The sequence below is a fragment of the Crocodylus porosus genome, unplaced genomic scaffold (genome assembly GCF_001723895.1).
Source record: "Crocodylus porosus isolate Cpor-Errol unplaced genomic scaffold, CroPor_comp1, whole genome shotgun sequence".
Lineage (NCBI taxonomy): Eukaryota > Metazoa > Chordata > Crocodylia > Crocodylidae > Crocodylus > Crocodylus porosus.
The window spans coordinates 22,191,830-22,204,848 of NW_017728912.1; the positions used below are offsets into that span (position 1 = coordinate 22,191,830).

The following is a 13,019-nucleotide window of genomic DNA, read 5'->3' on the forward strand; positions in this document are numbered from 1 at the left end:
TGTTCCCATCCCATAAAAAACTCCAGGTACATTCACCAACTGTTTTTAAATTGCTCTTAGGTTTTTTATATTAATAACCACTTACAATTCAATGTTACAGCTCGTTGCTTGCAGATGTTTGAAAAAACAGAGCTCTGCACTTTACCGGAAGCAGCAGCGTGTTAATTTGACCTGGCTCTGCAGCGTCTGTACAGATCAGGCACTTCAGCAGGGCTTTTTGGACTTTTATCTGATAGTTGATTCAATCAGCTATTAAATAAAAGTGCCAAAAAAGCCCCACGAAAGTACCTGATCTATACAGACATTGGGTGAGCTGGGTCCACCTAATGCAGTGTTTCTTCTGGGCACAAACTGCACGCAGCACAAGAGCATGCAGAGTTTAAAGTAAAATGCCATAATTTTAAGGGTTTTTTAGCTCTGTAAGCAGCCATGTCCATCAGGACAAGCTTATCAGGTTCACTGATGTCTATCAGAATAGGCAGAAAAAATTGCTTTACAACACCAATTGGAGAAGGAAAATCCAAAATATACAACTAGTTTGCATGTGTTCTTAAAAATGTTATTGCCGTTGTTGTCCACACTGAAAATTTACTCTTACTCTTGAAACTTGTTTTCTGTGGATATGCTGTAAGAATGCTAAATAGTAAGAGGAGAGAATAATTTCTTGTCCACATAGGTATAAAGGAATACAATATTTTAAAAAATATTTATAGTACTAATGTGTCTCCCTACTTCTAGAATAGATAAAAGTTTAAATCCCATCTTATTCTTTGGTATTTACCTAAATAATACAGTATGAGATATGGGTTTCCATACTGTATCAGAGCAATGGTATATCAAGCAAAATATCCTATCATTCCCAGTGACCGGCACCAGATGCTTCATAATATAAAGAATCTCTATAGTTGGCAATCATAGAATTACATTCCTCTCATCTTACATGACCAGGGTTTTGTAATATTGGTATCAAATGCTTTTGATTTTTTGAGCTCGTGAACTCTGAGATTATCTTGTGACAGTGAGTTCCCTGTGTTGGTTAGCATTGCATTAAAAATTACTTGCTCTCATTAACCACTTGTCCATGTTCTTGAATGTCTCCTTGGTGGTGTTTTTTTATTATGTGAGACGGTATTCCTTTAGAATAGTCATTATGTCTTTCCTTTCACATTTGTTAGTCTAATCTCTCTTCATGCAAAAACTTTTCCAGGTTTGTAATTATTTTTATTGGCCATATCTGAATCATTTTTATGTTTGTTTGTTTGTTTGTTTGTTTGTTTTCTTAAAATGACTAGGCCAGAATATAATTATTTATGTGAGGGAGTTGCATTGATTTAGAAAACACCATTACATGTCTTCAGTGTTTTATCTCTAAATCATTTTTGCACCCTTGTGATTTAAGCTGTCTTCTCTAGTGCTAGATACCGAGCTGAGGTTTTCATCAAACTAGTTATACAAGAGCATTCATATCTCCTACATAAGATGTCACAGCTAGAACTCAGTAACATGTATGTTTGCACAGTTCAGCCAATTCCTTCAAGTGTACATTACCTCAGACTGACTACTGAATGTCATCTAGCATCATGCTGTCCATTCTTCAGTCTTCTCTAGTCTCAAGTAGCTAAAATAGATTTTTCCACCTTACTCCTTCTCTTCTCCTCCAAGTCTTTCTAAAATATTAATGTTTCTAGTGTTACAGGGATCCTTGCAGTAATCCACTTGCTACATATTTATGGTCTTGAAAGTGGCTTCTCTATGGAGAGTCATGGACTGGGGGAAGACATTTGTTCACAAGATGATTTTTCTGATACTCTGCCTAAATATTTGCTTTCTTAATTTCATTACTGCTTTCGTCTCAGGCATACCTTTTCATCCCATTCTTAGTAATTCCTCTCCCTCTTTGAATTCCCTGGGGTTTTTTGAAGTAACATTGAGATATTTTGTAGACCACGTCCTCCCACAATTGTGTTTTACTTGGACTATAAAGCTGGATATGTTCTGATGTCTTGTTAAACTTGCAAAGGCAAGCCACTTTTATCTCTCTTCACACACCAGCTGAAGTTTCCTTACCAGTTGTGCAAGGTATGCTGAGAAGCCCAGCAGAAGGGAGTGCTAATTCATGATCAAGTAAACCATCTCCCAATGGAGGAGGACTGTGGGAGAAAAGCTGTAAATACACCAAAACATTAAATTGAAAATCTCATCCATGTACAAATAAACTGTGCCTTTAAGATCTGAGGAAAATGTAGGTGCAGTGGCAGTGTTTCGGAACCTGTATTCTACGATGTAGTGATAACGGAGTTGAAATAATTTGGCAAAGTTTAAATCAGAAGTCTGTGTTAGTTTTGCCACTTCCCCAGACTTTCCTGGAGAATATTTTTAAATAGCTTTATCATGGCTACAACACTCCGTATTTGATATCTCCCTTGAAGATTCCTGTTTTTCAATCATCTGCTCACTAAGACTGTGGCGTAGGAAAGCACTTAAATGCATCGACTTTTGACATTTATTCTGTAAGTTATGTATCTTTCTAGCATACAGATGGCTTTCTGAATTTTGAACTGACAAGTCTTAAGTTGCGAATAGATTGGAGTAAGTGGTCCTAACCATCTAAGAATATTCTGTTTCATGCCTCACCTTCTCTTCCCCAACATGTGGTTAATTATCAAAGTTTTTCTGGCACTGTCTGCTGAGGGCTACATACCAAATTCATGTGAAATATATAGATTACTCCCTGGTAGAGTGTTGCATATTATCTCATTTGGAAACTGAGTTATTAACAACTGACACATCCAGTGCTATTTTTAATGCATCTGATATCTTTCACTGTCAGGCTGTTAAAAGATGCACATTAGAGTAATTCTGCAGTTATTTGGCCCTTTGGGAGATGGGAGATCAGGCAAAACATGTTAGCCCTATGGATATTGCTTGGTAAAGAAAGAAGGAAATTTGATTGCTTTATTTCAGAACTGCAGCACTTTCAGAGGCCCTTAAAATATGTTTTGTCCATATCTTCAAGTGTTTCTGGTAGCATCAATTTGTTTTCTTTTTATTCTTCTATAAAAGTTTTTTACCTGATTTTCAGCTTTTTCATATTTTAAATCATTACCCTTTACCAAATGCCTGCTATCCATCTGATTTTTAGTAACCTCACACCACATACGGTACTTCAGCCAGCTTGTTTCTCTTCTGAATTACAGCCAGGTTTGGACTGGATTCAAAGGTTTTAAAAGAAATCCATTCTGTGGGCCATCAAGCACAAATTAACACTGAGATTTCCTGTCTTCCAGCAAACGATAGTGTGTAGCTTTGTCAAAAGAAACAGGCCACACAGGCACATCCAGACAAGTGTGCACATGCCTCTTTCAGTGTCCTAAACCAGTTTGAGGGTCTGCAAGAAGCACGCTGCAAATAAAAAATGTTTCCTGTGCTGTATATTTGCAGTGTGGGCTCAAAATTTGATACCTGGATATCCAGGTATCAAAAAATACCCCAGAGGAAAAAAGCGGGAAACTGGTCCTCCAGAAAAATGCTCTGGCCAGAAACCAGAGCATTTCTGTGTTTCTGCTTCCCCAGCATGCATGGCATGCACCCTTAGGATGCAAGCTGAAGCTCAGCAAGGATCAGGACCTGGGTGCTGTTGGGGATAAGCAGGGACTGCATGGGAGGGGGGATTGTGGGTGTAGAGCAGGGCTGTGCTTGTGTGGGGGGACTAGTGAGGTTGTGTGTGGGTGGGGGAGACTGGTTGTGGGGCATGTGTCCCCCATAGGGCGCAAAGCCCCCTCCCCCACAGCAGTAACAGCAGCCATGGGGTGCTCAGGGCCCTCTGTTGCCAGTCCCCCATGGTGCAGCATGGTGCCACGCACCTTTCTGCAGCCCCGGACTGCTCATGCTGTCACCTGGGGGGGCTGGCACTGCTTGCGGGGACCATGTGTCATGTTAGGCTGGGTCCTTTGTGCACGGGCCCCACGTGCTGTAGGCGTGGGCTGGTGCCATGGAGCAGGACCTCGCCCGGCACAACATGCAGTTCCTGTGAGCAGCAGCTGCCCCCAGGTGACGGTATGAGCAGCCTGGGGCTGCAGAAAGGCACGCTGGACTAGACTGCACCCATGACAGGTGGCACAAGCAGCGCTGGCTCTGAGGCAATCAGGGCCACACTGCACCACAGTGGAGCTCCAACAGCACTGGGCTGTGAGTGCCCCATGGCCACTGCTGCTGCGGAGGGAGAACTGTGGACCCTGCAGGGGGGACTGTAGCCCTGCAGGTGGGCTGGGGCCCTGCAGGATGGGGACAGTCCATGTGTTGGGGGAGGGGCTGTCCCCTGTGAGGGGCAGGGAACCCATCTGTCCTGAGCAGCTTCCCCCACATGCACAATCCCCCCACATCCCTCCACACCCACCCACACATCCACCCACATCCCTCCCACACCCATCCTGTGATCAGAAAACCAGAAGCAAACATTAGATCATATGGATATTTAGAATTTATTTAATTATGATGATAGAGACACTGGTAGGCTTCCAAACTGCTTTAACATTCTAAATATAGCAATAAAACATATGCTGCATGTATGGACATACCCACACAGTTCAAACTCAGTAACTTTGTTTCACTGGGCTCTTTCCATCTAGGAAGTAATTGCTTTTAGCATCTGTGTGTCTATAGTGGTCTTTTGTTCTAATTGTGGAAGAACATGGATTTTACAGAGTGAATTTGGGATTTTTCTATTGCAGATTTTGCAGTTTTTAAATAGGAAACTCCAAAATTCCTGCTGGTGAGGCAGATGGCACAACCCAGGCAGGGGAGCCTGTTCAGGGCTGACACCCAGGACCCGCTTAGGGCCAGCAGGGCATGCGATGACAGTGGAAAGTAGGCCACCACTCTGATAACATCATCTAGGTGATAGCTGCTCAGATCGCAGGGGGGTGGTACACATTGCAGTAGTGCCACGCAAAAGCCAACTGTGCAGCCACAGCCCACTGGCAGAAGGCTCAGAGGTGCAGATGCCTCTGCTGTGGCTGTGCAGTCCCTATCCAGGTCTGGCAGGCATGCAGCCTTGGGGCCACATGCTGTTGCAGATGGCAGCAGGTCATAGTCAGACCTGCTGCAGGGGGTAGAGGGTGCAGGGAACTCTGTTAAGGCTGCTTCAGCAGCCCAGCTGGCACAAGGGTAGTGTCCCCAGATACATTTGGGCCCCAGAAGCTCCTGAGAACAAGTAGCCCTGAGCTGTTTGCCAGGGCAGGTATTTATACCTGATCCGGGAGCAGGTGGGCAGGGTTATTTTGCCCCAAGGGCACAACTTGCCCCACACCAAAGTGCACGTTTGGGCATTTGCACTCAGGGAAAAATCCCTGGCACAAATTTGTGCCGCTCCTATTTGAATCTCTGCAAGTACACATGCCTGCATGTGTGGACACACCCACATGGTTCAAACACAGTAACTTTGTTTCACTGGACTCTTTCTGTCTGGGAAGTAATTGCTTTTAGCAGCTGTATAAGTGTGACAGAAGGCACTGTTTTTTGGACTAAATGAAACCACATTTACATAATATATGAACTACTTGACTTATTTCCTATTGTACCAGCTAGCAGTCAAGCAAGTTTGAGCTTACAATATGCCAAGAAATTTTCCTAAAGTACCTGTTACTATGAATAATTGCCTTCCTCTACTACAATATTCATGTAGTTTAATTGATTGTAATACTTTCCCTTCATGTCTTTAACAGTCATATAGTGTTGATTTGTTGCATTTTAAAGAGCTGTTATTTGACATTAATGATTAGATAAAATTAACTCCCATGCACTTTGTATATTATTTTTTCTGTAAAACTTCTTTAGTACATTTTGAAGGAAAAGCAAATTATACCACAGTTACTAAAAACTTTAACTTGCTTGTCAGCTGGAATATCGTTGATCTAACTCACTGGACTAACTTTCGCATCTGTATTTTTTTTCTTGTTTTTTAATCCTTGATCAGAAATCGACATTGAACGTTGTGTCCGTGAGTCAATCAATCTCTTCTGCTGGACTCCTAAGAGTGCTACGTATAGGCAATATGCACAGCCTCCAAAGCAAGCCAATGAGAGCAATGGCACAAGGGGTTCTATGTCTTGCTTTTCAGCAGAGTATCAGGATACACCTAAAAGTGATCTGGTAAGCGTTTATGGTTATATTTTCCTAGACTCTTGAGGGAGAGATGTAAGATTAAGGCTTAATACTATAAATTCTGTTCAGAAATTCACACTCCTGTTGTAGTTTAATCTGTCTCTTGATTTCTTTCAGTACAATACTTCATTATATACTTAATGTTTTTTCTAGTGGAAAGCTCCTACAGGCCTCAGACAGGTTGAAGCCCCATTATCAACATGCCCTCTAAGCTGTGCAGCATGCTCAGGTGTGCCTGGCAGCGCAGCATGAGTGAGACTGCGTGGCCACGCACACAATGCAGCTTAGAAGGGATGCTGCCCATTGTATGCACATAAATCTCTTGCCCAGCTCAAGATGCTGGCTTTGACTTAAAATGCCATAAGCCAGGAATTAGCATCCTGTTGTCAACATAAAGTCCCTTCCAGCCCCTAACAACTATGAAACACAGACCTCCCTTTGTGACCCAGCTCTCACTGCTGATGCTCATCCGCTTTGCAGCAAAAGTAAGCACAGGTACAGCAGAACAACAGGTTCTGCAATGAAGAAGAACAAGGTCAAGGGGACAGGAGGCATGGCCCAGTTCCCTGCCACCAGTTCCGCCATACTTGATCAGACCTTTGTGGAGCAGATCTAGCCCACAGGACTCCTAGGATGCTGAGCCTTGCCCTCAGTGGACTGGACCCAGTGGCCAAATACAGACAGTCAAAAAGCCTGAGCCTGAATCAATTCAGTCTTTGTAGGTGCATCTAAACTGAAGAGAATAAACTGACTAACAAGTAAGCAGACATTCACTTTTGATTCAGGAAATGCAGCCACATGCCTGCAGTGGCTCAGGCCGGAAGCCGCAGGCAGTAGAATGAGTTTTAATTAAAGCACCTCTGCCACTGTTTTTCAGCGTGTAGACGCTGATGCACATGATGCTGGAGTCTGCTGGAGCACAGTAATTAACGCACTCCAGCAGAATCTATTAATCGAGTCTGCTCTGATACACTGTAATTAGAGCATGTTGGAGCAGCCTCACTGCACATGTATAGGCACCCATAGTGTTTAGGCTTCTGAGAACACAGACAACTATATAACTAGCATCTGTTCACAGCCACCAAAAACCTACAATGTGTCAGAGGGAGAGAGTGGAAGAGACGAGGACCTCGCTATCATCATGGCCACTGCAATTACGGGGTATTTGTTAAGATCCACCAAGTGTTTTTCATCTCCAAAGTGACTGATGCCTCAAAAGAAGACAAATGCCCTCTCATTTTTCATAGAGGTCCTTGCCAGTTTGAGCAGAGGGAAATGCTGCTGTGTTCCCCCCCATCTGATGCTGGGTTTAACCTGTAGTATAGGAGAAAAAAATGCCCAGTCAGATACCTGAGTATTTACTTGATATGGTTAGGAGCTCCAGTGCACCCAAACTGATGGTCTAGCCCTGGCTAAGATAAAAGCTTCAGAAAAATTAAAAAAAAAAAAAAAAAAAAAAAAAAGAGCCAGATAACGGATTCCAGAAAATATACAGTTGTTTTATAGGAAATAGATATATAACTCCTGGGAAAACATATCAAGTGTATCTCTAGTTGTTGGTCTGTACAAAGGATTGTCACATCTTTTATTCAGCTATAAGGGATTTTTCTCTAGACCTGCAGATCTGATGTCCAGACCAGGATATGTCCAGGTTAAACTCCTGAATATGCTTCTGGTTGCACAAGATGGGTTTTTCCTCTTTAAAAAATATCTTTATTTAATACACACCATAAGAAAGTACCCTGAAAACAGATCTTGGGTTTAAAGAAAATGTTTTCTCTGAATTCTGTAAGTGCACGAATGTTCCAAATTCTGGTCACTTGTCACATCTTTATTTGTCCATCATTACACATGGGCAAGGTCGAAGATTGAGGAGTGTTGGTTTTTTGATGATTCCTCTGTTGCAGCAGACGAAGAGTAGCTGCTGCAAAAAGCACTGCCTCTTTTCCACTTACTTGGCTCATTGAGTCTTAATAATTTGTGCTGTGGTTCTGTAGTAGTTTGACCTTTTTGTATTATTACTATTGATTTGACAGCCATTCTGATCGAAAAACTGCTGTAAGGAATGTGCCAATAGAAATATTTCTTCTTGTCGGGACCTCCCCTTATCCTATCTACCATCCTTTCTACTGTCCTTGGCCCCCTGTTTCCATAACAAAGTATTATCCAGGGGCAGGCTCTAGAACTATGAACAAGCTTTGTCAAATGGCAAATAGTGAAAGCAATATACAGTTTCCCTGAAAGAATCAGGAAACCGTGAACTGAAGTGAAATGTGTTAAATGCCAGCTGCATTTGTGACTCCTCTTTGTATCTGGTATGTTAAGTCTGAAGATGTGGCTTAACTTTTAAGTGGGTAGAAGTTTGTGAGTGAATCCTTGTGCTTTCTCTTTACCAGTGCAACCTGTGTGAGAAGAATATGTTTGTATTCTCTAGCAATTCAGCTTTGCCAAATAATTTCCAGATGTTCCCTCCCTATGTCTCTTACTCCAATCTGATTTTTTTTTTTTTTTCAAATGTGATGCCTTAAATTACAAACAGGGATATTTTAATTAATTATATTCCTTTTCTTCAGCAGCAGCTTGGGTTTCTTTTTGAGTCTTGCCAAAGGTTAGCCGTAGCTTTTATCCACATCACATCTTGCATCAGAATTCTTATGGATCTGACATTACAGTAGCATGGTTGCAGAAAGCACATTACTATTTGGTTAGGTCCAGCTTTCAGAGTTCTGTCCACCTGTTCTTCCTAACTTTTAAAACTAAAGCCATAAAATGTGTATCTTAAAATAGACCTTATTATGGCAAATACTTTTTAACGTTTTCATCATCATCTAACCCCAAAAAAAACAAAAAACATGCATTTGGTTTATACTGGAATTAAAATGAAAAATACAATTTCTATAACGTCCTTTTTTACATAATTAAAAAGCAAAATGTAGAATAAAAGACCAGAATGCTGACTTACCCCTTGCAGACTACAATCTTCCGCTGTACTAGATGGAATTTAAAAAGTAGAAATTCTAGCACTTAACTGCCAAATATAGTTTTTGGTGTTATACTGTGAAATCAATCAAAACTTGCAGTGCTGCCCAGATCTTTAGGCAAAGATTTTAAATCTAAATGAAATTTAAACAAGCTAGGAAAGACAACATTGCATAAGGCTCTCATTGAGGTAGGGAATGAAGAGCACAAGTATAAAACTTTGTGGGATTGTAATGGCAGTAGCCCTGGTCATTAAATAGTGCCTAAGGTTACCTTTACACTGTTCTAAACATGCTTCAAACAGGGAGTACCCATGCATTAAAGGGTGTGAACTTATGTTAAGGGTGCCTGTGCACATGCAGAGAGGCTTCTCTGATGCATTATAATTGCAACATGTAGGAGCAGACTCAGTTAATCAAGCCTGCTGGAGTGTGGTATTTACCACGCTCCAGCAAACTCCAGCGTCACATGCATCAGTGTCTCCACGCTGAAAAATGGCAGCAGGGGTTCTTTTACTGAAGCTAATTTGACAAGCTTTATTTAAAGTGTCCCCATCCCTGTTTTTCAGAACAGGGACACTGATGCATATGATACTCTGGGCATTTTAATTAGAGCTGCTCTTGGAGCCACTCTAATTAAAATGCCACCTCCTCCCGCCCCCCAGAGAAGGTCTGTAAATGCCTCAATTGTCTTAACTTTTGTCCAAAGTGTCCAACTTTATCTTTGAGCTGTTCTACCCAGCTCGATCTAGGGTATTGCCAGTCTGCTCCACAGAGAAAAAGTGACCAATTTGTAGTCTTCCAGCATCCCAGGATGCGTGGCTCCCAGCCCCTCTGCTCTGACAAACTTTCCACCTTCCCAAGATCTACTGTCCAGGAGCTTGTATGAGTCCAAGTCAACACCCCACCTACCCCCAGTGGGTTTGACCCCTGCCCACATGGTACCATGCTGCCAGCTCCAAGGACCCCAGCAGACCCAATTTGGGCCCCTAGGCCAGAGGCCAGTTATACAGCCTCCCCTCAGAAGGATAGGCCTTTGCCCCATATCTGGGAAAGTATCCCTTGCCAGAAGAAGATTTTTGGGGGTGGAAGCCATCTTCCTTCCTCAGCCTCCCACATTCCCAGGGAGCGATGGGAGGGGAAGGGCTGCTAAGGACTGAGCATGGAAAGGCATACTTTCCCAGAATCCATGCTGTCACTGTAATCCCTGGCAGCTCCGCTGCCAGGGACTAGACTATGGGGGCCTCAAAAGAGAGCTGCCCCCCTTCTTCCCTCTCCACCCCCAACCCACTGGCCCTGGGCGAGAGTAGGGAAACAGGGCCAAGCAGTCATGGGAAAATTTCAATTTAAACTCAGCTGAACTAGACTTAGGGCCCTCATCAACTCCCCAGTCCCAGTCAGCACAACCCCTTCCACCCAATCCCAATTCAATGACACACATGCAAGTGTGTGATCTTTTTTTTTTCTACTCATTCCTTGGTTCTCCTCCCTGCCCTCCCCCACTTCACTATATACACATTAAAAATACTCAGATTTCTCCCCACAGCTCTGGCTTCTGCTGCCATACGGAGAGGCAGGGGGGAAAGCCACAGCCTTGGTGCTGCTTTCTCTGCCTTCCAGCTACCCGATCCTGACATGCCATCCTCTCCCTCCTTTCCTACCGTAAAGGAAGGGATAGAGTCCTGGCTTTTGGTCCTGCAAGGCCCTCTAGCGAGTGGCAGGTCAGAGACATCGTTAAACTTTAATCTGCTACTTCTCTGAAACTGTTCTAAGACCACCTAACGTTCCACAGATTTAGAAGGGTCTGAAGGTAACCTTTAACAACACAAGGATTTGGTTACAACAACAGACAGCCACAAAACAGACATCTTCTTTGCAAAGTATTGGCAATACATGCTCGGGACAAGTTAAGGTACTTTTCTGCTTCCAGTAGAAATGCGTGAACAAAGGACTCCAGAAAGACTTTGCCAAAGTAGCATCGGTAGCACTAGTTGGGCTGGAGATACTATCCCTGGAAAATCTGCTATGCAAAAAGCTCCCTTGGACTCATGATCCAAGAACACTGTGTGAAACTAAATGGCTGTCGAAAAAAGTGAAGTGAGAAAGGGAAGGCATTCCCAACAAATGGAACTAAAAGAATCCCGTAGCATGGGAAAGATGTGAGAAATTATACAGAGGGAAGCGTGAGCCTTGATTCTGAGGTAGCACCATCAGTAGTACTGTCAATCTTAACATTTCTCAAGCTGGCTTATCATTAGATCTGACATCAGTTTTTGGGTTTGATATAATTGAAGGGAGGTAAGAGAGAGATGTAAAAAGAACATATAGCTTTTTCCTATGATAATTTTGCTGGTAGGAATTGGGTAGATTAGGTCTTTCCATTGATTTGCCTTACGCCAGAATGGTGAGACCCAAAAGTAAGAAAACGGCAGCTATGCATGAAATTGACAGATAAAACATTGTTTTCCTAACATTAAAAAAAATCTACTATCTGAGCCAAGTACCAGCCACTTATCAGCAGAATTTCTTTGGTGTTGCTCTGCAATTCCTAAAGGGCGCTGGATTTATACCAGATTTATATTAGGCTTTTTTTAATATAAGCTTTAATCATTTTTCGTGGCAAGAGCTATATTTCCGCAGACATGTTAACCAGTGCCAGCAGCTAGACTCATTCAACTTACCAGTGCCAAGAAGTTAAGCAAACGTTTGTGGCATGTCATATAAAAGAAAAATAAATATTTTAGTTTCATATGCCTTGCCTTTGGGTTTTCCCCCCTTTCTTCATAAAAATGCTGTCTTTGATGAAGGGCACTTCACTCCAATTGTTTCATTCCTTCTGAAGCAGAAAAGGAATTGGACTGTGTAGGAATCCTGCAGTATACTCATTTACTTTATGTTAAAATATATGGAACTTTACAGGTATAGACTCGATGAAAACTCAGTTGTGGGGGTTGGGGGTGTTTATGGTAATGAGGATATGAATGTGAACAATTGCACCGGTAGGGAGAAATGAAATATGAAGTTTTAATCTATAAACATCCGTCTTTATAAAATGTTGGTCTTGTAACACATTTCAAGAAAGAATAGATGAAGTCTTAAATCAGGAAAAATAGGTTTGAAAAGTGACTTCAGTTCTGAGCGGACAAAATTTGAACCTGTATGGTGAATCTAGTGAATTTTCTAGTGTTTTTTACTAGATTAGGAACAGAGATTCCTAGACGTACACAGATACTGTAGTGGCTCCTAGGGATGGCTGCCACTTGTTTTTGGTCCCAGCTAGCAAAAGATGCAGAGTTCTGTATTAACCCTCTCAGTGCTGCAGTAACTATTGCCTAAGAACTGTGGCTTGTGCCTGAAGCTGGCTTAGAGCAAATGAGCTGCATGCATATAATCTGTAGCATGTTGATGAGGCTGGTAACATGCAAAAAGCACTTTATTTTTTACAGGAACATATATTAAGAGCTACTTACAGTAAAGAAATACCAGACTTGCTACTGCCTTTTCAAGAGTCTGGGGCCTAGCCTTATTGATACCCTGCCACACTAGGAAGTTCCTGCTCTCTCAGACTTTCCTGAGATGCCACATTTCCTGGACACTGTTTCCAGTAAGCTTTATGTCAGTCAGCCATGACATTTTTTTTTTTTACATTGTACATTCCAAAAGCAAGATACATATCTTATGTGGGGGCATATGGTATGCAAGAAAATACAGCAGCCTATAGTACTGACCAGCTACATGTTTCATAGTTTCTAGGGTCGGAAGGGACCTGAGCAGATCATCTAGTCCGACCCCCTGCCATGGCAGGAAAGAGTACTGGGGTCAAACTAAAACCTACCCTCTGCCAGCTTGTGACCGTTATTCCTGGTCACTCCTGGCGGT

At 42.4% G+C, this 13,019-nt stretch overlaps 1 protein-coding gene across 4 annotated transcripts in view; it reads left to right on the plus strand.

The window, feature by feature from the left end:
• The window catches only part of TBCK (TBC1 domain containing kinase), a 177,069-nt gene that overhangs the window by 110,388 nt on the left and 53,662 nt on the right, over positions 1–13,019 (plus strand). For all 4 annotated transcript variants that reach the window (XM_019534143.1, XM_019534144.1, XM_019534140.1 and 1 more), the window contains exon 23: positions 5,975–6,150. In XM_019534143.1, the coding sequence (XP_019389688.1) occupies positions 5,975–6,150 (176 nt within the window). The remainder of the gene's footprint in view (positions 1–5,974; positions 6,151–13,019) is intronic.